This window comes from Nelumbo nucifera, chromosome 4, assembly GCF_055504915.1.
Source record: "Nelumbo nucifera cultivar China Antique chromosome 4, China Antique-T2T, whole genome shotgun sequence".
Classification (NCBI taxonomy): domain Eukaryota; kingdom Viridiplantae; phylum Streptophyta; class Magnoliopsida; order Proteales; family Nelumbonaceae; genus Nelumbo; species Nelumbo nucifera.
The window spans coordinates 80,015,645-80,041,610 of NC_142652.1; the positions used below are offsets into that span (position 1 = coordinate 80,015,645).

Here is a 25,966-nt window from a genome sequence, read left to right on the forward strand (position 1 = left end):
CTATTAGTCAATGTTAAGTTTTTCAGTATAATGAAATAGGAAATTAAACTAAAATTTCAAGTCTTAACCCATCAAGGACTTAATTTTGTTTGTGCGACACAATAATTGGTTTCACCTAACATATAAAAGGACTATTACCTAATGTTGTCCCTGTTATCTGAGGTCTTAGGAGAGATGCACACCTCTGGCATTTTTTTTCATACCAAGTGGCCAATCTCTGTCAACACATGTTCTCAACTTGTCAGCCCAAGGTTTTTTGTCATTGCACTCAATATGTAACTCTGTGGCTCAAAATTTCAACAACCAATTGGAATCAAGCTTAACCCTGGTTTATTGCTTATTTTATTAACAGGTTGACTTTTTGAGAAGTGGCTCAAATTTTCTATAGCAACAGTATATAGTTTAAAATAAAGTTACAAAATCCTCATTCAGACTGAATAAAAATATCAATCATTCAGCAATACAATTAACCCAACCAGAAGAAGATTTTGATTCATTATTTTCTGCTGTTTTACATAGTTTCCAGATTCAAGATTTTTGGGGTACATATAGTAGCTTCACCCTTTTCCACTGATTATCAAGACCAAACATATTTACATATGAAATCATAAGTGATAACAAAACTTGATGATTAAATAAAAGTTGTTTTGAAAAGATGTTTGATAGAGCAGAAAAAACATACAGTATGCAAGGAAAAAAATAGATATAATATGGAGGATTTATCTTGCTTTAATGATTTCTATGATTATCTTTGAGGTACATATTTAAGTACAGGGAGAAACTACTGTACAATGCCTAAAAAGGAATTTGGGTAACATACATGAGCATTAATCTTTGGAGCTGCTAAGGTGCCTGATTGCTGGTGGTTGATCCTGCTGCTGTCCTGCCATTGGGTATCCCATCATCAACAGGTGCTGCCACTCCCCACTTCCCCTCAGACTCTGAGGGTTCTATCACCTTAACAGAACCATCTGTCAACCCAATGGCCAATTGATTTGGCTCCTGTGGGTGTGCCGCAACAACAAGTGGATACACAGCATGATTGCTACAAAAAAAGAATTTACAGGTATTGAAGGTGAAGTTTCACCGAAAAAATGGTCCTAAAGGTGAAGATATAATTCCACAGAAATAAAATATGTGAGGCGATGTAGTTCAACAAAGAAAAAATTGCAAGGTCAACCATGATAGGTCTCAAGGGTAGAGAACAGATTGAGAGCTATCATCAACTTCTAAACTATTAGTGCTTTTACGGCTTTGACATTTCATTCCAAAAGGAGTATATTTACTCAACTGAAAGACAACAAAAAAAAAAAAAAAAGACAATGTAAGAGAGAACAAATAGAACATGAATAGCAAGAGATACAAAGTATGCTAGTTGGGAGAAAGACACTCCAGCCTGACCAGTGAAAGAAGGATGATAAAGTAAACAAGACATTTTTGATGATATTAAACAAACAAATCAAATTACTGATAACAAGAAAAAAAACTCTAAAAAAACAAACCAATCAAAATTGACTTTGGAATAACTATGGTAAATATCAACAAAGAGATTGATAACATCGATACTAAGGAGAAAGTAAAAAAAAATTATTCTGTCAACCATGATTATACTTGAAGAAAGATGGTCCCTGTGCAATAATGGTGGGGGAAAATGAACCATCGGGAACTAGATTAAGTATGAAAAGGTTATAAAACCTGTGCACTAATGAGGCATAAGAGTGATGAAGTACCTATTTGACACTGCCTGGGGCAGATATGCTGATGGAGCTATCTGGCATCTAAGTCTGAGGTTATCGGCATCAAACACACCAATATTACCATCAGAAAAAGAAGCATAAACCAGTTGGCTATTGCAGGAATATGCTGCACAGGATATAGATGCAGACAATGCACCTTGAGGCACCCACTGCAATGGTAGAATACAGAAGAGAGATGTTGATACTTTATAGTCATATATATGAAGACGAATTATTTTTTTACCAGATTCTGGGGAATATATTTGAACCTGCCGTACGTGGTCCATCTTTGAGGCATCATATGTTGCTAGCTGTGTTTCATGGAATACCAACAACCGTATTTGATCAGAATGAAACTGTACTCTTGTGTCACCACCAGGTCCCTTCCCAGCAGGCAGTTGGATAGCAACTGATTTTCGCTTCTCCCATGTATCAGTGTTCCATAAGCAAATCTGTAGAGAACAACTTTATGTTGATACTAACAGAAGCAAATTTATTGTGCATGCAAATGTAAGGATACATCATTTTGTGTCATTTTTAATTGTTTTAAGAAAAAACCAAATCAACATGAATTGATGTAAAACCAGGGATGCTGAAGAATAGCAAACAAACACAAAATGGAACTTAAATAAGTAAAAATATCTCAGCATGATCTGGTCAAGGATTAAATTTCAAAAAAAAAACATAAATAAAAAGATTAAACTTCAAAGAAAAATGGAAAATGCTAACACAGAATTTCCATTCTCAGGGACCAGCACATGATGCTTAAGATCCAATTTGAATGGTTGAGGGTTTAGGGTAATTTTCTTTTTTCATTCTTCCTTTCCTTTTCCTTTCTCATTAATAAGATGAACTGCATAGTTCATGAAAAGGCACACAGACAATGAGAATAAATATGTGAATACAACATATTGAACACATGTAAAGACAACAAGGACTAAATATATACACATGCATCAGCATCATCTTCTTCTTTAGTCCCACTTAACAAACTGTTAAGCAGCATAAACTTGTAATAAAGAAAATGTAATCCAATTTTTTTCTCGTTAACAGATCCAAGATTTTTTTTGTTAACATTCATCTTGTCCTCTCATAAGTCATAACCTTCATATTGCAAATCCTTCTCCTACCAGTATGTTCTTCCACCCCCCCCCCCCCCCCCCCTTCTTTCAATTTGTTGGTTTTCTTTTTTCTGGTGGAGAGCCTCCAATTTTCCAGGTCCTTTTGGAGCAACCTCATGTCTAGAACACTCAAAAATTGCCCCATCACACCCCCTCTTACAGCATGCTCTCCCGTTCTACCCTACAATATTCCACCCAAACCTTGTTTTTCACATCAAGAGTTTAGCTGGTTTTGAAGTCTTTTCATCTAAAGGTATGATGCCTTTTTTTTTACTTTTTTAAGGTATGATGTTAAGAGTCTTTTAGAGTCTTGGAATTAGGAAAAGAGTCCATGTAAGGTCCATAATGTGGCTAAGTGGATCATGAACTGCAGAATTACATTGAGACTTCACTAACAAAAGGCAACTTTCATTTAACAAAAATGACACAAAAAGAGGGAAGGATATACAAGATGTATAAGAGATACACCTCACCAGAACCGCTAAAAAAACCAAAAGAATCCTCCCAATCATTTACAAAGGAATCATGTCACTATACAAAAATTCCCTGCACACCCCAGATTTAGCTAGAGCATCTGCCACAGTATTCAACTCTCTAGGGATCCACCTGAAGGTACAGAGCACCCAAGACAGAATTTCCCTGATTTTGTTGAACTGATGAGAGTATCTCCAAGGCCCCTCCTGCTGGATTAGCATCCAACTGATAACCACCTTTGAGTCTCCTTCTACCACCACAGAAGAGATATTCAGAGACATCACAATCCTCAGACCCGCCAGCAAAGCCTGCACCTCAGGTTCAATTGCTTCAGCCTCCTCAATGGGCCCACTGAAGACCCAAACCAGATTTCCAGAGGAGGTTAGAATTCTGCCTCCTATTCCTGCCTGACCCCTGTGAGTTAGCCTGCTCAGACAGCTGCCATCAAACTGGAGACTACTCAGAAAAGGGTCCTGTGAGTTAGCCTGCCCACTGAACAGTAGCCAGGCACGAAAAACTTAAAACCTGCCCCAGGTTTCTTTCTAAATCTCCCATAGAGATGCCTCTAAAAAGTTTTGTAACCTTCACCAAGGAGTTGACACAGAAAACCACCCTCACTTTTTCCAAAGAGGAACACTTGTCTTCAATGATTCTTCTGTTGCATTCCTCCCAAATGCACCACCACACCGCATGGATGACAGCCTTCCATACAGAAAACCTCTTTTACTCAAGTTACAACCTGGCCATTGAATAACGAAATCAGACACAGTGTTGGGAGGAACCCAGTAGAAGCTGCAGCTGTAGAAGGTATCCAGGAAAAATTGCCAAAGGATTTGGCTGATCTTATTCCACAATAACGAAAGCACTTTTTCACTCCTTCATTTACTAGGGGATTTCACTTGGAAAGAAAATGTTCCATACTAATGGATTCAGGTCCATAACCATGGGTTCCAATGCACAAGTTTCACAATTTATAAGAAGATGGCCACATGACTACCCTTCAAATACATAACACGAGCATGAGGAGCAACATAAAGATGCCCCTTCCTCTTCCTCAAGATCATGTCAAAAGTGTTGAAGCTGACACAAGAAGCCTCCCACACAAAAAACAGACTCTAGGAGGGATTGCTGAAAGCCATATCTTTTTATGGGGAGGAGAGTTAGTTGACCCTGCCACCAACTTACAGAAAAGGGATTTGATGGAAAACTGACCATCCGCAGAAGGCCACCAAATTATCTTATCCCGAGCCAGGGAGGTAGGGAAAATAGAAGAGAGGGAGGACAGAAGAGAAGAGATATCTTGAGATTCTACATCAGATATAATCCTACCCTCTTCAGCAACATGTATTAAGCATGATACCATTTCAGTATCTCTACTATCTGTTTTTGACTCCACAAAGTTATTACTTAAGCAGAACTTGTGCACTCATGTAACATAATACAATGCAAGTCGTTATCATCCTTATAATAATAGGTCAGTATATTAAATAATATAACTATTTTACACTTAATGCTATAATCTGAAAGAAATAATATTACTCTTCACCAAAATCAAGTAATTTTTCCTACACATAAACACATAATTATTTATCCCATAAATGTATAGATACCACACACCACTTGGCTGCCAAGCATTAGCACAACTAAGGCGGGATAAAGAAGGGAGGAAGAACAAGTATGTCCATTGTCTAGTTTTTTAATGCATTAACCTTCCAATGAATTGATGCTAACAAAAAGCTCGTTGCTTCATACATCCTGACAGATGTACAGGTTGAAGGTGACTATAAAGTGATCATAAAATGGACGAGGCTTCATGATAAAGTCCCTTGAACCTTCAGAGTGTTAGTTAAAAGAGACTGGAGCTTTGGTTGCTACCCTGAAGCGCTCATTCAGGTACCCAGAGCTGCTAATAGCCTGGCAGACTCACTTGAAAGAAATTGAGTCTCAAGAGATCAACTCTGTTGGGGATCAACTTGTAAATCACTTCTTGTGAATTTTGGGGTGGGCGAGCACTGCTAATTTCTGTACTTCATAACTGTTTCTTTGCTGTTATACTTCAACAGCATTTTTGCATCAATAAAATCACAGTTTAGTGTTTCTTATCAAAAAAATACCATCATAAATTATCTTTATTCCATCAAAATATCTTATGATATGTGCATTACCATCTCTAGACATTCATCAAAACAATTTCAATGTCATCATTATCATCATCATCTAATCCTTGTCCCAACTATATGAGGTCAGCTACATGAATCCTGTTTTGCCATTCTGTTCTGTTCAGTGCCATATCCATGGTTAAATTATGGGTGCTTAAATCACATCTTCTGTCTAAGTTCCTTTTTGGTCTGCCCCTAGATCTCATTTCCCCTTCAACTTGTAACAGATCACTCATCATATCTCAGTTTAATGTTCCTTATAAAAAAAATACCATAAAAAATTACCTTTATTTCATTGAAATATATGCAATTACCATGTCTAAGCATTCATCAAAATAATTTCAATATTTGAGTGTGAAATGGTGTAAGATTGTCTGTTATTGTAATTCTTAGGGTATTCTCAACGTTGAAAAAAGAAATTGCTTTTAAGCCAATAATCTAATTCTTTTAAAATGTATACTTAGTATAAACACAATATACACATGCACAGGATTACTTTTCTGGTGTTATTTTCCATTGAAACTACCTCAACTCAACTAAACATGGCCCCAACTACATGGAATCAGCTTACATGGGTCCTGTTCCACCATTCCACTTTGTTCAGTGCCATATTCATTGTTAAATTATGGTCCCTCAAATCATTTCTCACTACTTCAACCCATGTCCTCAGTATTTTCCATCAAGAATACCTAGGCTCAATAAATCATCTGTTAGCATTACAGTGTACTGAATGTTTCCCACTACATATTCCAATTCAAGATTGAGTAGCATATGGTTGAAAGAGGCCCTCTAACAGATCAAGTACATTTAACTAATTCTATATCAGAATAATGAAATCTCAAGCAGTTGAGAAATACTGAACTTATAAAAGCATATAAGCTTGGTCATACATCACATTTCCATATAGACATGAAGCTAGGTCAATTTCCCATCCATAAGGAATAGAAATAGAAAGGGAAGTTCAAAGCAATAGGCTAAAAGGTTCAAATAAGACCATCATGAATTAGATGATTAGATACTATATACAACAGGACAAAAAAATATGCAAGGGAGCCATGAGCAATACTTACCTGAGCATCAGACCCAGAAGAAACTAGAATGTTAAGGTAGGTGGAAAAGGCTAAACCAGTTATGCGTTTCTGATGACCCTTCAATTTTGTTTTCACCTGAAAAATAGTAGTACATGTTACTCCCACTGCTGGAACTAAAGATCCCAGGATGAGACTTCACATAGAAGTATTTACCTCATCCACCCTAACATTGTAAATGTGGATGGATGAATCCTCCATTCCAATTGCTATTATGTTATTGTCTTGTGGATGAAAGGCTAGGAAGGTTGAAGCAGGTGGAGGTGGCATGAATGTTGTCATTACCTGTGTATAGATGCATTTTAGTTCCCAACAATACAGTCAACACTGAAAAGTTTGAAGGGAATACACAAACATAATTACCTAACTTATGCATAATTCAAGTTACCTTAAAGGTCATCATGTTGAATAGTGAAACCTTTCCACCACAGGCAGACATTACATATGAATCATTCTTTGAAAGTGCGATGCATGGTACCGCTTCTTCAAGAGTCACATCTGAGACATCATTAGTCATGAGAAGACCACTGTTTGGTTGCCAATGCTGTGGAGCAACACTGGCAGTGGCCTTTAACCCTCACTTGAATCAGATGTTTCTTCTTCAAATGAAAAGTTTTATGTAAATATTCGACATGAATCACAAAGAGTAAATAAACTAAATTCTATGTCAATCATTACCTTGCCACTGGGATTTTGTTCATTGCGGCTCCATTTCCACAGCCTTTGGATCCCATTTGACCCAAGAGCCAAAATGCCAACACCAGAGTTTGTGTAAAGAAGACGAACAACCTGGATCATTCAATTATTAAAAAAAAATGCTGAAATGTTTTATATAGGACAAAATTGAGAAAAACTAAACAGTGAGACACCTTGCTGGAAGGATCTGCACTGTCACCCAGGCTTACTGCTCGACACTGAGCAGGTTCCAAGATCTCGGTTAGTTCCCATGGTTTGGTTTTGTCAGATAAATCTTCCAAAGGTCTCTTTTCAATGCTTCTAGCCATAGAATCGACTCCATTCTACAAATAAATAAATAAAGAACAAAATTAGATACATCCACATAAAAAAAAAAATATATTGACTAGATGAATTAACAACTTAGCCTAGCCATAGATGTAGGAGCTGCTAAAGAAAAGCTTAGCCTAAGAAGCAAGGAGATATTCTAATAAAAACTAATCCTACTAATTCCCCGACGTGCTCATGATGGAAATGCCTGGACCCAACATTCAGGAATCAGAGCATGGCACCCTTCCTGCTTCTGATATGCCAGTATGTCAGGTTAAGCAGTACTCAAAATAATATAGCTCTGCAGATTTACATTCCATCTATCTGACATACAAGAACTGCAGAAGGTCTTTTCGGAGAGCTTGTCTCCAAGCGTTCTACTTTGCTAATGCTTGGACTGATGTTTGCAGCTGTAGCAGCAGTAGTAGCCTGATTGGAAAGAGCAAAATAAAATCATGTAAGAATCTAAGTAAAATCCTATAAGGTTATAACATATAAACAATGATGAAGATGGTGAAAGTGACAGTTATCGTGAATTCATGATGGGTTAGGACCAGGTTGGGCTCATCATCATGAATCCTTAGATTCAAAATTAGCAGATTAAGGTTAACTCACCTTAGCCTGGGGTGAAGCACAAGGCGCACCAGGCGCACACCTTTTTGAAAGTGCTGCACCTGGGACCTAGGTGAGGCGCATATGAATGCGCCTAGGTGCGCCTTTTAAATCACTGATGTATACACACACACAAGCATGCATATATAAATATCTATATCATTATATGATATTATACATATAAAATAAAGACATGGTCGGGTTGATATGTATATATAGATATATACATTAATGGATGCTCAGTTACATAAATACATAAAACATACACACACATGCATGTGTACATACATACACATTTATATCATTATATGATATTTATACATACAAATATAAAGACATGTCAAGTTTCATGTTGGCCACGAGATCAACCCTAACTCAACCAACAGTTAAGCCAGATTCATATTTTTCAACCCTAACCTTAACTTCAACCCAACCCAAAACAGACTTTTTATGTTAGGTTCAGGCTAACCCAGCCCAATTTGCAGCCCTAGGCAATGGTGATGATATGGTTAGCAGTGCTGGTGAATGGTGATGGTGATGATGATAAATGATAATGATGACAATGACCACAAGAATCTCTACCTTAATTGCAGTAGGTTCAATGGGTGCTTTTAATGCTTCAAAGGATCGGCTTTCAATTGCTCTTAGTGATCTGAGACCATCAGAATTTGCAAGGATCTTGAAACCATTATCCACAGTGGTAACAGCAAGAAGATTTCCGTCCTTGTTGAATTTCAGGCGAGGAAGATTCTGAAATAGTCAAAGCAGTGACTCAATGATCTGATTTAACACAAAGACATTAAAAACTTAAATATAATACTCACTGGGAGTCCACCCTCAGCATCTGTGGTTGTGAGAATGTTCACATTGTCCATATGCCAAAATTTTATCTGGCTATCTTCACCAGCTGCCAAGAAGTGATTCCGTGTAGTGTCAAACTGAACAACCCCAGCTGACTTCTTTCTAAACCCAGAATATGTCCTTTTTATTGCTCCCTCACTTTCATTCCATTCAACCAGAAAAGAGTCCCCATCCTTACTTGTCCCACAAGAGAATAATCTGAGAGATGGAAGGATCTTAAGTCATGCATCATTTATGTGTCTGTATGTCAGAATATTATCAAAACAGAGTTCCTGACTCACTTAATTCAATACGGTTTTTGACTTTTTTCTTTACACATAAAATATGCCAACATATAACAACAACATAAAGTTGGATTTCACCTACCTATTTCCATCAGCACTGTAAAGCATTGTAGTGCAAGAATGTCCAGGAGCATCATAGTCAACTCTAGAGCCCACATTGTCATACAACCAGGCCTTAATTTTCCCATCAATAGCAGTTGAGAAAGTGAACTGCAAATTTAAAAAGAACCATAGGTTAAGTATTAGAAGTATAATAGACATTTTTTTTGTTAGCCACAACTTTTTTATGGGAGAATAAACAAAACATTATAGAGAAGACCTTTTGTTTTTCTTTCTCTTGGGCAAATAGAAAGAAACAAGATCTTTCCTTACCACTCCATCCCAGTTTTTTTCTTCCAATTGTTAACAGATACTTTTAGAGTAAAGAATGAAGAATACATACAAAGATGCCATGCATCCCCCAGATTAGGCCAAATTTCTCTCACCTGATAACAAAACAACTATCCTCTACTAACTCCTCATTTTGCTATTGCATCAGCCAACTCATTGTCTGATCTGTGGATCCAGCTGAAGCTAACTAGATCCCCTGCCATTAGGGGTGTTCGAATTCGGTTGATAAACCGAAAACCAAACCAAACCAAATAAGCTAATTCAGCTATCGGTTCAGTTCGTTTTTTTTTAATCGGTTTTTGGTTTCAGTTCGGTTTGACTGAAATTTTCAACCGAATCGAAAACCAAATTAATGCTGTTATTTAGTTAAGTATATTAAACATTTATGTTTTATTTAATACTTTATGCTAATTAATTATTATATTTACCAATGAACAATTAATAATAGTTAATTAAAACCTAGACTCATTATTAATTGTTTATTAGTCATTAATTGTTCATTAATCATTAATTACTTTTGAAAATGGTCAATTCGCCAATTCCCCATTGGCATAGGGCTTTGGGCCTATTTTAGCTTTTAATTAATAATAGCTAATTAATTAAAACCATTGGGCTTTGGGATCATTCTAACTTTTAATTAATAATAGTTAATAATTAATTAATTAAAACCATTGGGTTTTGAGGCCATTTTAACTTTTCATTAATAGCACTTATTAAATGCTTGTCATTTATGTGGAACCAGGGTCCAACCAAACCGGATTTGGTTAGCATCAGTTCGGTTCGGTTAGAGGAAATGGTAAAATCGAATAGTCGGTTAGATCCTCGGTTTGAACCAAACCGATCGATTGTACACCCCTACCTGCCATCAGTCTTACCTCTTTCATGGTATTTCTGTACTGCCATGGAATCAGGGTCCAGACCATCATTTCTGAGCCAGATGGCCACCACTGTATCTCCTTCCACTTTCAGGTTTCTATAATTCTAAGACCTTGCCATCTTCAAGCCTTCTAAGACCAAATCTAGTTCAACTTTGTGGAGTTTGCTTGACCAATCATGTCTGAGAACAGTGCCATGATATTTCCATTGCAATCCCTAAAGCTTCTTCCAATTCCATCTGGGCCGGGATTGCCTCAACTGCAGACATCAAATTTCAAGTTAACCATGCTCAAATATACTGGCCCCCACCTAGAAGCAACCGCAACTCTGGCTGAAGAGGGTTCAACCACCCAATAATCTCACTGTTTTAACACAATGACTCACTCTGATAGTCTGATTATGATAGATTCTATGATTGCATTTCTCAACCACTCTTGGCCGTTAAAAATTCTGTCATTCCTCTCATCCCAAATGGTCTAAAGTATAGTTTCAATTGTACATCTCCACATGATTTCCCTTTTTCTGTGACAGACTAAAAAAATGAGGAGTTGAAAATGTCATGTAAATTAAAAAGGGGGTTCCACCTGCATCCAAAAAGGCCAAAAAACAATTCCCAAATTCCAGCAACAAAAGGACAAGAGATTGGCAAGCGATAAGTAGTTTCTCCACTTCAACCCTGTTGAGAACCTTATACTTTTATATTCAAGTTTAGTTAAGGTACTGTTTAGTTTATGTTCTTTTATAAAATTTTATTGGGCTATTTGTTAAGAGTAGTCGATCAAGACTACAATCAGTCTTGAATCCCAACTGATTTCGGATTGAGAAAATAGAAGGAAGAGGAAGAAGAAAGGAGAAAAAGCAGAAGTGCACATGGGTTTTGAAAGGAGGGACAGATTGAATGAGTCTTGCGCCGCCACTCTCTTAATATTTATAGGTTATGTTCACTACATGTAGGAAAGGACAAAACTGCCCTTAATACTTACATGGCAAATAAAAAAAATAAAAGACTGAAATAACAAGCTGTCTAAGATAACTACCAACTAACACTGACATGACGAACAAAGGTTACACATGCTGTCATACGAACACAGTGGGGCCCACAGCCGTGGGGACCACAGCCGTCGGGCCCACATCAGTGTTCTCTACACTCCCCCTCAAGTTGGGAATAGATATTTGTCATTCCCAACTTGAATAGGTCGGCCTCTAACTTTTTCCTTAGTACAGCCTTGGTGAGAAGATCTGCGAGCTGCATGTTGGAGGTGATATACGGGAGACACACTTCCTGTGATGAGACCCTCTCTCTGACAAAATGTCAATCAACTTCGATATGCTTAGTTCTGTCATGCTGCACCGGATTGTGAGCTATATTAATAGCCGCCTGATTATCACAATACAGCATCAAGGGCTTCTCATAATCAATACCCAACTCTTCAAGTAGTGATTTCAGCCATAGGATTTCAGCAACTCCATTAGCCATTGACCTGTATTCAGCTTCGGCACTAGAGCGGGAAATAACACTTTGTTTCTTACTCCTCCAAGAGACAAGATTACCTCCCACAAGGGCACAATATCCAGAGGTAGACCTCCTGTCATCAGCATTCCCGACCCAATCAGCATCTGTATAGACCTCCACCCTCATGTGATTATTGTTCTTGAACAGTATACCTCTACCTGGGCATCTCTTCAAGTATGCTAATATTCTCTCTGCTGCAAGAAGATGAGTAGTTCTAGGGGAATGCATGTACTGGCTGACAACACTGACTGCATAACTGATATCTGGCCGAGTGAGGCAGAGATATAGGAGCTTTCCAACCAACCGTTGGAACATAACTTTGTCTTCAAGAAGCTCCCCACCCTCTGCACTGATCTTGTGATTCTGTTCAATGGGTGTATCAGCAGGCTTGACACCTAACTTTCCAGTTTCCGTCAACAGATTTAGAACATATTTCCTCTAGGAGATAAAGATCCCCTGTTTAGATCTAGCAACCTCAATACCCAAAAAATATCGCAGTGCACCAAGATCTTTCACCTCAAACTCTTGATGAAGAAGCTGCTTGAGGGACTCAATCTCGCTACTATTATTCCCTGTCACTACAATATCATCCACATATACAGCAAGCAGGGTCAAAGAAGAGTCCATCCTTTTAATGAACAGTGTATGATCTGACTGGGCCTGTACATAACCGAATTTTCCAAGGGCTAGTCTGAATCTATCAAACCAAGCTCTAGGGGACTGCTTTAACCCATACAATGCCTTATTCAGTTGGCAAACCTTCTTACCTGTCTCTGTATCATAGAATCCAGGGGGCAACTGCATGTAGACCTCTTCCTGTAAGTCTCCATTCAAAAAAGCATTTTTAACGTCCATTTGGAACAAGGGCCAAGAATAACTTGCTGCATGGGCTAATAGAATTCGAATAGTGGTCATCTTGGCTACTGGGGCAAAGGTCACCAAGTAGTCTATACCATAAGTCTGAGTGAACCCTTTTGCAACCAACCAAGCTTTGTACCTTTCAATGGAGCCATCAGCATTATGTTTCATAGTGAATACCCATCTACATCCAACTGGTTTCTTTCCTTTGGGTAGGTCAACTAGCTCCCAAGTATTATTTTTCAAAAGGGCATCCATTTCAACTTTCATTGCATCTTTCCACTCTGGAACTGATAAGGCTTCTTGCACTGTTCTAGGGATAGGGATATTAGCAATGGAAGTGAGATAGGACCTGTAAGAGGGAGACAGGCGATCATAGGATAGAAACTGGGAAATGCAGTGAGCTGTGGATGTGGTGCAGCGTCGTTTCCCTTTACGGACCGCAATAGGGAGGTCAAGGTCACCCGAAAAAGGAGGGGAAGTAGCAACAGTGGAAGGTATCTCAGTGGGCCCTGGGACTGTAGTACCTGAATCTGGATCCGCAGAAGGAGCTAGGGCTGGCCTGGATTGCTGATGACCGAGATCAACCTGCCTGCATCGCCTGTGATAGACTTTTAACTCCTGATCCCTCTGGCAACCCTCACCAGTACAGCCTTCATCACTCAATGGAATGGGTAAAGGAACAACCTTAGATGAGTTAACCCCACTCTCACTGCACTCCCCCTGAGGAAAAAGACCCAAATTCTCATTCTCACTAACTCTCCCCCTGAGGAGGAACCCTAGGATAATAGGGTGCCTCCTCAAAGAAGGTGACATCCATCGAGACAAATCGCCTCCCTGAAACAGGATCATAGCAGCAATAACACTTTTGAGTTTGTGCATAACCGAGAAAAATGCATTTGGAGACCTTAGGGTCAAATTTTGAATGATGAGGTCCAAGAAGCTGAACAAAACAGGTGCACCCAAAGGTTTTAAGAGGAACAGTAAACAACTCCTCGTCTGGGTATAGAAGGGTAAACGGAGGCTTCATATCAAGAACCCGTGAAGGAACCCGATTAATGAGATACATTGCTGCGAGGATAGCATCACCCCAGAAACGGATAGGCACATTGGAGGTAAACATAATGCTTCTAGCCACCTCCAAAATGTGCCTATTCTTCCTCTCAGCAACCCCATTCTGCTGTGGTGTATGAGGACAAGTGCTCTTGTGAATAACCCCATGATCAAGTAGATAAGAGGCCAATGGCTTAGCAAAGTATTCTGTTGCATTATCAGATCTGAAGACTTTGATTTTGACCCCAAACTGGGTTAAAATCATCTTATGAAAGTTTTGGGTCAGAGCGGGAACCTCATCTCGAGAACGCATAAGGTAGACCCAAGAAAAACGGGTATGGTCATCAACAAACAACAGAAAATACCTGTACCCACCCATAGAAGGGATGTGATATGGCCCCCAAACATCGGTATGCACAATATCAAAAGAATTATTACTTCTTTTATTACTCAAGGAATAAGATGTTCTACAATGTTTGGCAAGCTCACAACTCTCACATCTCAAATTTGACATCTCAACAGACTCAAATAAAGTAGGAAACAGACTCTTCAAAGACCGAAAAGATAAATGACCTAATCGATTATGCCAAAGCATAACCGGACTCACACACTGAGAAACAAAAGACTTCTTATCCACTTGCTCTTTCCAATGAGGACTCTCTCCAAGCAGGTAGATCCCATTCGTCTCACGGCCAGTCTCAATCACCTTCCTCGTCTCCAAGTCCTGAAAAACACATCGGTCAGGGAAAAAGGTTACTGAACAGTTTCGATGTTTGGTAATACTACTGACTGAAAGCAAATTAGTGTCAAGTTTAGGAACATGCAAGACAGAGGATAAAGAGATAGTATCAGATAACTTGATGTCACCCTTGCCAGAAATGGGAACAAGAGAGCCATCAGCAATGGATACTTTATCTCTATCAGAAGGCAAGTGATAAGTAGTGAACAATGATGGCAAGCTAGTCATATGGTCAGATGCTCCTGAGTCTATTACCCAACAATGTTCAATATTACCTGGAGCTTAAGCATGGTAGGCTGAGGCCCGGGTACCTGAATGAGCAAATGCAGATGTGGCAGAGATTGATGGTGACTGAGATGACTGGGCCGAATTCCCAACCTCCTTTTCCAACTGTATCAGGGCAGCCCGAACAGCAGCTAAGGTATCTAGGGGTGTGCCTTGTGTGCCTGACGAGGATGTAGAATCAGTATTCACAGCCATATGAGCATTACCCCTTTTATCCCTCAGTTTTGCTGGGACTAAATGAGGATGGAGCTTCCAACATGTATCTTTTGTATGCTTGGGTTTCTTGCAATGTTCACATACCATATCCCATTTGTCTTCCTTCTTCATGTCTCTTTCTGTATCACCCCCAGACTTAGGTTTAACTACTGCTAGGGCTGGGGGAAAGGGCTGATGTTGCATCATAACCTTCCTCCTAGTCTCTTCACTATGCACCAGGGAGTATGCTTGAGAGAGGGTCACACTGTCTCTTGCCAGTATCTGTTGTCTCACAATGTCATAATCTGAATTCAGGCCAGCCAGAAATTCAAACACCCTATTGGTCTCGACTTGCTTTCTATGGGTCTGTGCATCTTTCGGACTTTCCCACTCAAGAATCTCCAGATGGTCAATTTCATGCCACAATGATTTCAGTGTAGAGAAATACACAGAGACTGGTTTCTCTCCTTGTTTAAGGTTATTCACTTCACACTTTAGTTCATAGGCCCTAGCAACATTAAGGGGTTGGGAGTAGGTCTCCTTCATGACGTCTCATATCTCCTTGGCTGTCTTTGCCCACAAGTAATTTCGACTGATATGTGGCTGCATCGAGTTGCACAGCCATGTCATAACCAAGTAGTTCCCGAACCCACTTGGTATACATTGGGTCCTCCTTGGAAGGCTCTTCCACATCTCCCAATAGATAGCTAAGTTTTCCCCTTCCCCCAATAGCCATCATGGCTGATTGGGCCCATTCCAAGTAATTGGATCCATCAAATCTCACAGTTGTGATCTGAAACACAGTCTCAGACATACTACCAGAACTGTTGTTCCCAAACACACCTTCTCCCTGATTTTTGAACTCCATTCTTGGTCAAGAATCAGTAGTTAAGAACTATTAGGGTTTCCATACTAGAAAACAGCACTGAAGCAATCGATCACAATCAGAAAACTGTATGAAATCAGTTCAGATCTGATCTGAAACCAATCGGCAATCAGAATATATGCAGTTTGATAACAGTTCTCACTCTCAAAACAGGCTCGGAAGCCAAAACCAGGTCTGAAACTCACTTAGAATGTACTCTGTAGAGCTGAGGCAGAATTAGGGTTTCAATCGTAGGGTTAGGAAGACCCTTGTGAGAACATAAACAGTGCTCAGCCACACTTTCCAAGAGAATTCACAGTCAAGTCTAGCCGTAGGGTTAATGACAAACCCTAAAAAACTGATCACCTCTGAGAGAAAATAGGAGGGTTCGGCCGCTCTCCCCCTAGATAGGTCCAACCTATCTTGACTGACAGCAATCTTAAGGGAAAAATAAAGACTTACCCAGAGAGTTCTAATTGCTACCTTCAATCGTGGCCTGAACCCTAACTTCCTCTGATTCTTCCTGATTACCAAAACACTCTGCAAGCCGCGACAAGTCTTCGAACAGCTGCTAAACTTTTCTGGTAACCTCCAAGAATCAGCCAACGAACAGTCCTTTGTAAGCTTCCAGCCCTAGATAGTTCTCATGTGGTCGGCTGGACTAGACTCACATGAGAAACCCTAGATAGGCTCTGATACCAAGTACTCAATCAAGACTACAATCAGTCTTGAATCCCAACTGATTTCGGATTGAGAAAATAGAAGGAAGAGGAAGAAGAAAGGAGAAGAAGCAGAAGTGCACAAGGGTTTTGAAAGGAGGGACAGATTGAATGAGTTTTCCGCCACCACTCTCTTAATATTTATAGGTTATGTTCACTACATGTAGGAAAGGACAGAACTGCCCTTAATACTTACATGGCAAATAAAACAAATAAAAGACTGAAATAACAAGCTGTCTAAGATAACTACCAACTAACACTGACATGACTAACAAAGGTTACACATGCTGTCATACGAACACAGTGGGGACCACAGCCGTGGGGCCCACTCAGTGTTCTCTACATTAAGCATGGTGGCAGTGGGGGGAAGTTACCATTTTCTGTCTTGTTATGACCAGTATTTTTTTAATATTGAAAGACAAAGCTTTATTAAAAACAAGAATTGAATACATCCAGGAGGTGTCAAGGAAACACCTCCAACACCAAACTACAAGACTAATCAAAAGATAATACATATTTGAAATGACCAATATATGTATGAATGAAAGGGCAGACACCTAGAACTGATGCTCTTATTATCACTTTTCTTCTCTACCATAGTCTCTTCTACCATATTCCAAATCTCTCTATGTTTCTTGTTCTTGAAGTCAGCAAACAACTTGACTATCTTCTTAAATTAGAAAAGCAAGTTAATATGAAAGCAACTCTATCTTGGGTGAAGATCATACAGTTGTAGGATACTAGGATCAGAAAACTACAAAATGATTTGGAGGTTGACCAATATATGGTTTTTGCCTGAATTTAGATGCCTTTTAGATTTATTGATTGAAGATTGGTTACCAAGTTCCAGATGATCAAGAAAAGTTAGATAAAACATTGGAGGTTGTTTTGGGGTGCCTTTGTAGGTGGCAGTGTCACTATGCTCTCTCCCAATCTATTACATCAACAACAGGGAACTATTGATTTTGGGATTATCTTGGATCCTCTGAGTGAATACCCCAACTTCCTCTCTTTTCTACCAGTGGTGCCACTGGAGATTTCTCCCTAGGGTGCAATTAAGTGTTTGGATCTTCCAGTTGAATTGACCAGTATATGCTATTTGTCACCTTTGATATTCTTAGTAGGTTGTGTTGAATATCAATGCTATGCACTTATAGGGTGTTGATGAGATGTGGGACCAATCCATAAACCATAATTCCATAGCAATCTGACTGAAGGGCAAATACACTACAATAGATTTCATCCTACTGTACTTTTTCTTGAGAAGATTGGTTTCTTGCCATAATGACTTTTGACATAGAAAAATACACTATGGCATATTTCCTCCTTTGCTTCAAGTTGTGCTTACCTCCCATTTTAGCTGGTATGCTCTTGCTGTATCTAGGACTTCTAAACACATTTTAGAATCTGCTCCAAAATTTTGGCAGTTTTCATCCACAAGTAGTTCCTTTTGATGTGTAGGATCATAGATCCCATCTTGCACGACTTGGATCAGTAGCTTTTGGATCCTTTACTGCACCGGTTAGGTAACCAAGTTTACCACATCCTCCTATATAGATATGTATAGGTTGAGACCATTCCAAATGGTTTGTTCCATCTATAGTTTCATTGTAGTGATCTGTAGTCTAGGTTCCCAACTCCACTAGGAACACCTTAGAGATCTATGCCCATCTTGATTTTTACTTCATGTACAATCCATCTTACACAATAAGACACAAGTATTATTGACATACCAATTACCAAACATCAACCATACATACCAGAGAAATATTCATTTGCATCCTATAAAGTATTTGATGCGTTATTCTTCAAATTACTTCCTTGTCAAGAAGCATAAAAAAAATTATTATTTGTTATTACTTATTGAATTATTATGCTAGCACTAGAATTCAGAGAATCGATCTCTACAACTATTGAAACTTGTTTTGTCCTTTGTGGGTAAACAGGATAGGCTCATTAAATCCTAATTGTTGAATGCATGTGATGTCCTGAGAATATGATTCTAAAACTTGAAGTGGGAGCTGTGCAAACAACAAACTGACAAACTCTAGGGGATCAAATATACCAAGTTATTAACCATGTTTCTAGTGGTAAGCAACCCATCGTTTTGTGCCAAAGATTTTATACCATGTCATGTTGCCTTTCATTTGTTTAAAAATCCAATGGTAATACCCAAATAATATTTGATGTTGTCATACCTGAATGTTCTCCTTATGGTGAGGGCATATAGAATGAACAGGTGCTTCATGTCCTTCAAAATTATAAAGCTTTCGCCCATTCAAATCCCATACCTGCCATAAATGTGTTCCTTCATTTAGGAAACATAAAGGTAGAATAAAAATTCAAATGAAGTACTATTAGAGCTACCTTTCTTTTCTCACCTTTATTAGTTTATCATCTCCACAAGTTACTATACATAGTTGTTTGTTTGGATTTGGATGAGAAAATGCCAAGTCATTTACACCACCAACATGAGCATCAATCTGCCTCAGAAAATTGGCAGAGAAAGGTCAACCTGCACTTAAAATTATTTTAACATATTAGACAGGTAGTAGAAAGTTATAGCAGACCTCTAAATGTTGGCGCAAGTCATTAGGCCCATGATAAGCATACAGGTGAATCAGATGTTTGGTAAAAGCAACCCCTGTAATAAGAAAAAGAAATTGTAAGAAATAGTAAGAAGCACCTGATCATAGATGATCTCAGTAATCATACTTTTTGAGATATAAGGGTGTAATTGGGCTTAATGGGCATTTATATAACAAATACACTTTTTAGTGTAGCAGATAGACAGATCTGTCATTATGCCCCAGTGAGGGGTATTTATGTCTTTCTCCCCTCTAATGTTTAACCTAATAAAATATTGAGTGGGTTACCCATCAAGGTTCCATCATGGCTCCATGTCACACGACTGATAGATATTGATGAATCTTTCATAATGTCAGCCTGCAAAATGATATTGGTTTCATCACTTTTCCTTCATAAACACAATTAATTTCCTCAAATCGTCATATTGATAAAAATTCAATCCAAATATAGAACATAATGAAATCCAACAAGCTTATCTCCATTTTAAGGCTAAGATTGTCAGCACTCAGGCTATAGTATTAAGGATCTTGAGAGATTAAAAAAAAAAAAAATCGAATATGAAAACCATAATCCAGCTTCTTAGATTCTTTTTCCATGCATTGATCACCAAAACCAATAAATAGAAAATGCACTTTTTAAGAAAGACATTAAATTCATAAGAACTTGAGTAAAATAAACCAAGTTGTTCAACAAAAAAAAAAAACAAACAGGCACTGTTTTTTCCTTTCTAATGAAGCTTTGACTAAAAGAGGAAAAGAAAACCTGAAATGGCAACGAACAACTTGTCATCTCCCATATCTTGAACGGCTTCGAGATCAACCTCTCACGCAGACCAAGTTCCCATAGTGTAATTTCACCATTGCCAGAACCAACTATTCAAAAGATACTCCAAGTCAGGAAAAAGAATCAAAGTTTTGTGCTGGTTAGACCATACAGTAAGTTTCTAGATAGATTTACAGGGGACAAAGGAAGATCATAAAATACCAAGAAGTAATGTCTGATGAGAAGGATGGAAATCGATGCTTGTGACATTTGATCCTTGATGAATGGTGCAAGCTACTGTCCGTGGCAGATCATCCAGTGACCATGAAGTTTGTTGAAGAGGAGCTGAATATGTAACCTGAATAGAACAGAAGAGAAAGTAATTAATGACAATCAGCTGCATCAATCCATAACAACCAACAAGACAAGAAATTTCAATTGCATAATCATTAAAACCATAACATGTATGCATAGTATCTAAGAACTGCAGATGTGAAAATTCTGAGTTCTTCTCAATTACCTCATCAATGGGTTGTGCCCGCAGACGTTTCATTAGTTGTTCATGATCGGTATTTTGACAATCAACCATTCCTAAAGCATTAGGAGGTGTTCTTGGACGCTTCAAGATTGAAACTGTTACAAGGAAAATCTAGATGAAATTATAATATGTTCATGTAGAAGGACTTGAATTTGTTGCCAACAGAAGATAACACTCTGTACAAGGGTTATATGATTCTAACATATGTAAAATAAACACATAAAGTGCAGTAATTCAGAAAGGATCATATTGTTATTAATGTTGAACAGGCAATATCTCTAATTTGACAATGAAGATGGCACTGAACAGAACGGAATGGCGAAACAGAATTCATGTAGCTGACCCCATATAGTTGGGACAAGGCTCAGCCAATATCTCTAACTGAAAGGTAGATAACATTCAAAACGTTATGATAAATATCAAGCACACTTTCTACCTTTTTTAAACCAATGAAAAATACAAATTAGAACAACTTGAAAAATTAGAACATTATGATAAATATCAGGCACACTTCCTTCCAATCTCTTTTTCTGAAATTGATTTATTTTCCAAATTTTCCCTTCATATCAATCATTCAAAGGAAAAGTTGCAACTTTAAATTCTCTATTTTTTGTTGTTTATAAAATTTGTATTGCTTTTTCTATAGAAACCAACCTCAATAATAATTGCATGATATTTTGGACGTTTTTGTGACTCTTTTAGAAGATTCTAATGAAGGAGGTCTACTTACAACTATGTCAGAGAGTTCAGGGGAGGTGATTGCAATTATCAAGCTTCAAGGGAAGTTTCAACAATTGACCCTTAAAACTTACTCAAAAACAAAACCGTTCTTTATCCAAGTGATGACTAACCAATTCAATCATTAGAATCAAATTGATCAACCTATGAAATCATAATTAGATAATAAAATTTTTAAATAGAAATAAATATAGAAAATTACAAAAATGTAGAAAAATTAGACAAATTTATGATATTTTTATTTAATCAAATTAAAAAATATATATATATATATATATGTGATAAACAAGAATTATTTATAGTGATGATGAAAATGAAATACATAATCTGAAACTAACCAAAAATGAAATTATTTTCCCATTTGGTGAAGATCAATAGTTCAACTTTTGGGTCAAAAGTGTCAACCTTTAATGTCATAATTAAATAAATAAATAATACAAAATAATAAAACATAAAAACACATAAATGAAAAAAAAATACATAAATTTTACAAAAAGCATTTGGGCACATGTGTAATATCAAATATTTATCATATTAAACAAAAAATAAGTGTACATAACAGAATTATTTTTACACATATAGAAATAAAAAAAATTATAGATAAAATTGAACACATCTATAATTCTATATCTACACTACTATAAAAATATAAATAAGATTGTAGAACTTTCTTTTGACTAAAATACCCATTTTTTGAATTTAATTCATATTTAATTGTGAGGTTTAAAATGTAATTTGAACTACTATTTCTCACATCATTCAATTCCCTTTCTTTAAATCTTACATTTTTTTTTTATAAATGAACAAAAAAGATACAATAAGAACTAAGAAGATAAATCATTACAAAAAGAAGAGTTCAACCAAGTAGGTAGGTTTGTCAATGATACCCAAAATTTGTAGCCCAATATGAGGTGTTTACATAATCGGATTCGGATTTTGCAATTTGCATCTGATTAATAACAAAAAATAAAAAAATACATGAATTTTATAGAAATTTTTGGATACATTATTACTATCATTATCATCATCTAGAATTGCCACGTGCAAAGCACGTGCACACTTACTAGTGCTTTATAAAATTCCCAATCTCTCCTTTATTCTTGTACAACAGGAGTCTACAATGTTTTTTGTCTTTAGATCTTGTAGCACATCATTGTTTACCAAGTCAAGCCAACCGATCCCATGCAATTCCAAACTCCTATATCTTTGTCACAACTTCTTTAATTAACAAATCATTCAAAAAAATTTACCGACGAAAAGTTACTATTCATTTACTTTCATCTAATTTTCATAAAAAAAGGAGGCCACTACCAAATGTTGATCCTCATTATCTAGGGTCTTGGGAGGGCTAGACTGGTACAGTTGTAACCTTTTGCATTTTTAGCACAAAGTGGTCACCCTCAGACTCAAACTCAAACTCTCAATCTCACACTTTCCAGCCCAAGATTTTACTAACACCAAGCAATGCCCCCTTCTAATTTTCATCAAATAATCACTAAAAATAGCCTTCATCACTTGTCTTTAATCTCATACTGCACCAGAAGTCTTCAATCCATAATGCTAACTTGATCTACATCTCCACTCTTCTTTTTATTCTTATAAGTTTGTAAACATTTCTTCCATTCTGTTGTTCCCAGATTTAGGCTAAAGATTATTATTGCTTTTAATTTTAGATTAGCCTGATTAAGAAATAATAGCTTTTAAAAAAAAAGATAAATAATAAGGCCTAAAATCTAGGAAAAATTACATATAAGAGCTAAAATATAAATAGTAAAGATGTTTTAATTTCAATAGAATTTTTTGGTGCACAAAAGTGGATGAACTGATAAACAATCTACTCAGCTGGGTTCTATGGATAAGATCGGAGCAAGGAACAAAGCCTTTTGGTAGTTTCCAATCCACCAAAGAAAGAAAAAAGGTTGAACTGATAGGGTAGTAGAAGGGCCAAAACCTTTTTGGAACTGGAACTTCTCCTTCATTGGATACCTGAACCTCAAAGCTCATGTACATGAGATCCTTTTGCTTTGCAATCTCTCTTTTGGACAAACAAAAGAAACTAAGATCAAGGTAGTGAAGGGTAATCCCAAGCCACTCCTTAAACATTTCTAGGCCAACAAAGAAATATATTCTTTAAGTTATGTAAAACATAGATGAGGAACGAAAAAAAAAGAATAAGCATGTATCTCAAACAGATAACCCTTTTAGAACTTTTGGAGCTTTGGTCCTGTCTTGAAAACCAACTTCCACAATGTCAAGTCAAACTGCAGGAAAGAACTGACCTTGGTTAGGTGGTACAGATATTGATGATGCAGCAACAACAGCAGACTGAACAGATGATGAAGCAGTAGCATTCGCCATCCAGCCTACCAAAGCATTAGCATTGGGAGCTGCTGCAGTGGGTGGAAAGGGCTGCATCAAGTAACATCATTAGAATCCACTTGTCAGAACACCATAAGCTCAGGTACTTCATCTGAACAAATTAAAAATTCCGGGATAATTAAAATCATACCCCATGTCCCCCAAGGGGTGCATATGTGACAGGCTTTGGAACTGATGCAACTGGAAGAGTGACTGGCGTAGGAGCACGAGCCCCATTTGGAGGTGTACATGTATGGTCAGTGAATAAGGTCTTAATATCTGGGTTTGGCCTAGGATTCTTACAGAGTTGGTGCTGCCAGTTCAAACTACATAACCATGATACAATACTTTAGGAACCAAACAAACAATCATGACACTCCGAATGTTCAATAATATTTGAAATAGGAAACAATATCACATTAGGGATTATAACAATTGTTTCCAGCTTTTTAGGAGGTTTTTTTTTTCTGAAGTTCAACATAACTAACTAACTACAAAACAGAACTTCTTTTTCCAAGAGAAAAAACCGGAAGCAGCGAGAAAGGGATGTAAAGAACTCAGGCGTTAAGTTGTAAGCCAGTTAACTTGCCACAAAAAAAAACAACTATACCTTTGGTTTATTAAAGTACGCAATCTAGACGTCTTAAGAGTGGGAAAAACCAACTTATCGCGGAACAGAGGATTTGCTTCTATTAGTTTCTTAAGCTCTATCAGCATTATGTTTCGAGCTGATTTAGTATCACCATACTTGGACAATTGTTCATTTTCCCTGTTTAATACAAATAAGATACACAGAAATACAAAATAAAATGAGTCTCTTCCAGATGAAAAGTTGAGGTTAGCATACCAAATTTTCAAGTAAATTCTTTACCAACCAATATGAATCCACGGCATTTATATAACTCTTGATGATGTACTAAAAGCATAAAATCACCTGAAATTATCAAGCGTTAAGAGCTGAGTGATTTCTTTATACAATTCCTCGTTGAATGTGCAAAATACTTTCAAATCCTTCACTAATATTTCGACCGCCTTTGCTCTGTCATGTCTGAATAAATAATAAACCAAAAAAGAAAAAAAAAGAAAATCATACAAGTCACAATTGTTCAAATAAAAGGCAATTACCAAATATTTAAGCAAAAAAAATTACATACCTATCTAGCGCTTCAAGATACTTCTGCTTCCTGATCTCGAAGAATATCTTCATGGAGTATCTGTTGTCGTCAACTTTCGTAAATCCAGAAAGGTACTTCTCAACTTCGTCCCATTCGCCAGCCTGGGCTTTCTCCTCGAAGTATTTCATGTTGAAGAAAAACCCCGACTCTTGCTCGAGCCTACCTCAGAACCATCACCCAATCAGAAACAGAGGTGTAGAATGATAATAAGAAAAAGAGGAAGAGAAGAAGTCAGAAGATGAAGATTGAGCTTACTTGTGTACAGAGTCTTTAAATTTCTCCTCTTCGAGAAATTGCAGTATAAGAAATACCAACTCTCTGCTTAAAGACGACATTTTTTTCTTGTTTTTTTCTTACAAACGGAGCTCAATTTGAAGAGGAAAAGAGGGAACACAATCCTTAGAGATGCTCAGATTATAAATATCATGAAAACCTCAATTATAAGGTAGGGCTTTGATCCAGAAGGCAGGCGGAAGAGATGAAATTCTACATTGGAAATGAAGCGGAAATGCAAAATAAAATTCACAGAAGACCGCGGAAAAAGGAGCTAAAACCGAAATTTGGTAGTTTTAAGGAGGAAAGTTGCTCGTATTCCGAGAATCGTCTAGGGTTTCAGCTCCCATATTCAGCTGGAGCGAAAAGAAAACAAAAGCTGAGGAGAAGAAAAGATAAAGGAGAGAGAGAAGAGTGACTTCGTCTCACTTTCTTCGATGCGTTTTGCAGGAGTCCTTTACACACCGACTTATCATATATAAGTACGTCTACTTATCTGATAAGTCGATTGTTGGATAAGATTAGGCGAACGAGCGAGAAAAAAGCGTGGTTTTGCGGAATCGAAACAACAAACTCAAATCTAATGAATATTCTTCATAACGTCCACCACATTGCTACGGCTGTCGCTGTCGGGAGCTGACGTGGTATCGCTTTCCTCATTTAATACTCATCAATTTATCGCCATATATATTAACTTGAT

General features: G+C 37.5%; 1 protein-coding gene across 2 annotated transcripts; it reads right to left on the reverse strand.

Annotated features, from left to right (window-relative positions):
• Positions 1 to 612: 612 nt before the first annotated feature.
• On the reverse strand, positions 613 to 25,682 carry LOC104588998 (topless-related protein 2-like). Of its 2 annotated transcripts, none has more exons than XM_010247159.3 (25): positions 25,249 to 25,682; positions 24,973 to 25,152; positions 24,753 to 24,866; positions 24,429 to 24,587; positions 23,970 to 24,144; positions 23,740 to 23,869; positions 20,705 to 20,817; positions 20,407 to 20,542; positions 20,185 to 20,294; positions 19,710 to 19,779; positions 19,404 to 19,477; positions 19,215 to 19,316; positions 19,032 to 19,124; positions 9,423 to 9,550; positions 9,020 to 9,254; positions 8,778 to 8,945; positions 7,917 to 8,012; positions 7,448 to 7,597; positions 7,257 to 7,367; positions 6,967 to 7,146; positions 6,735 to 6,863; positions 6,561 to 6,656; positions 2,015 to 2,188; positions 1,731 to 1,906; positions 613 to 1,045 (listed from the first exon to the last, which is right to left on the reverse strand). In XM_010247159.3, the coding sequence occupies exons 1-25, from the start codon at positions 25,326 to 25,328 to the stop codon at positions 844 to 846; spliced, it is 3,381 nt and encodes a 1,126-aa protein (XP_010245461.1). In that variant the 5' UTR covers positions 25,329 to 25,682; the 3' UTR covers positions 613 to 843. The 2 variants fall into 2 exon arrangements, with proteins under 2 accessions (XP_010245461.1, XP_010245460.1); XM_010247158.3 differs by having other exon boundaries at positions 2,006 to 2,188.
• Positions 25,683 to 25,966: the final 284 nt, after the last annotated feature.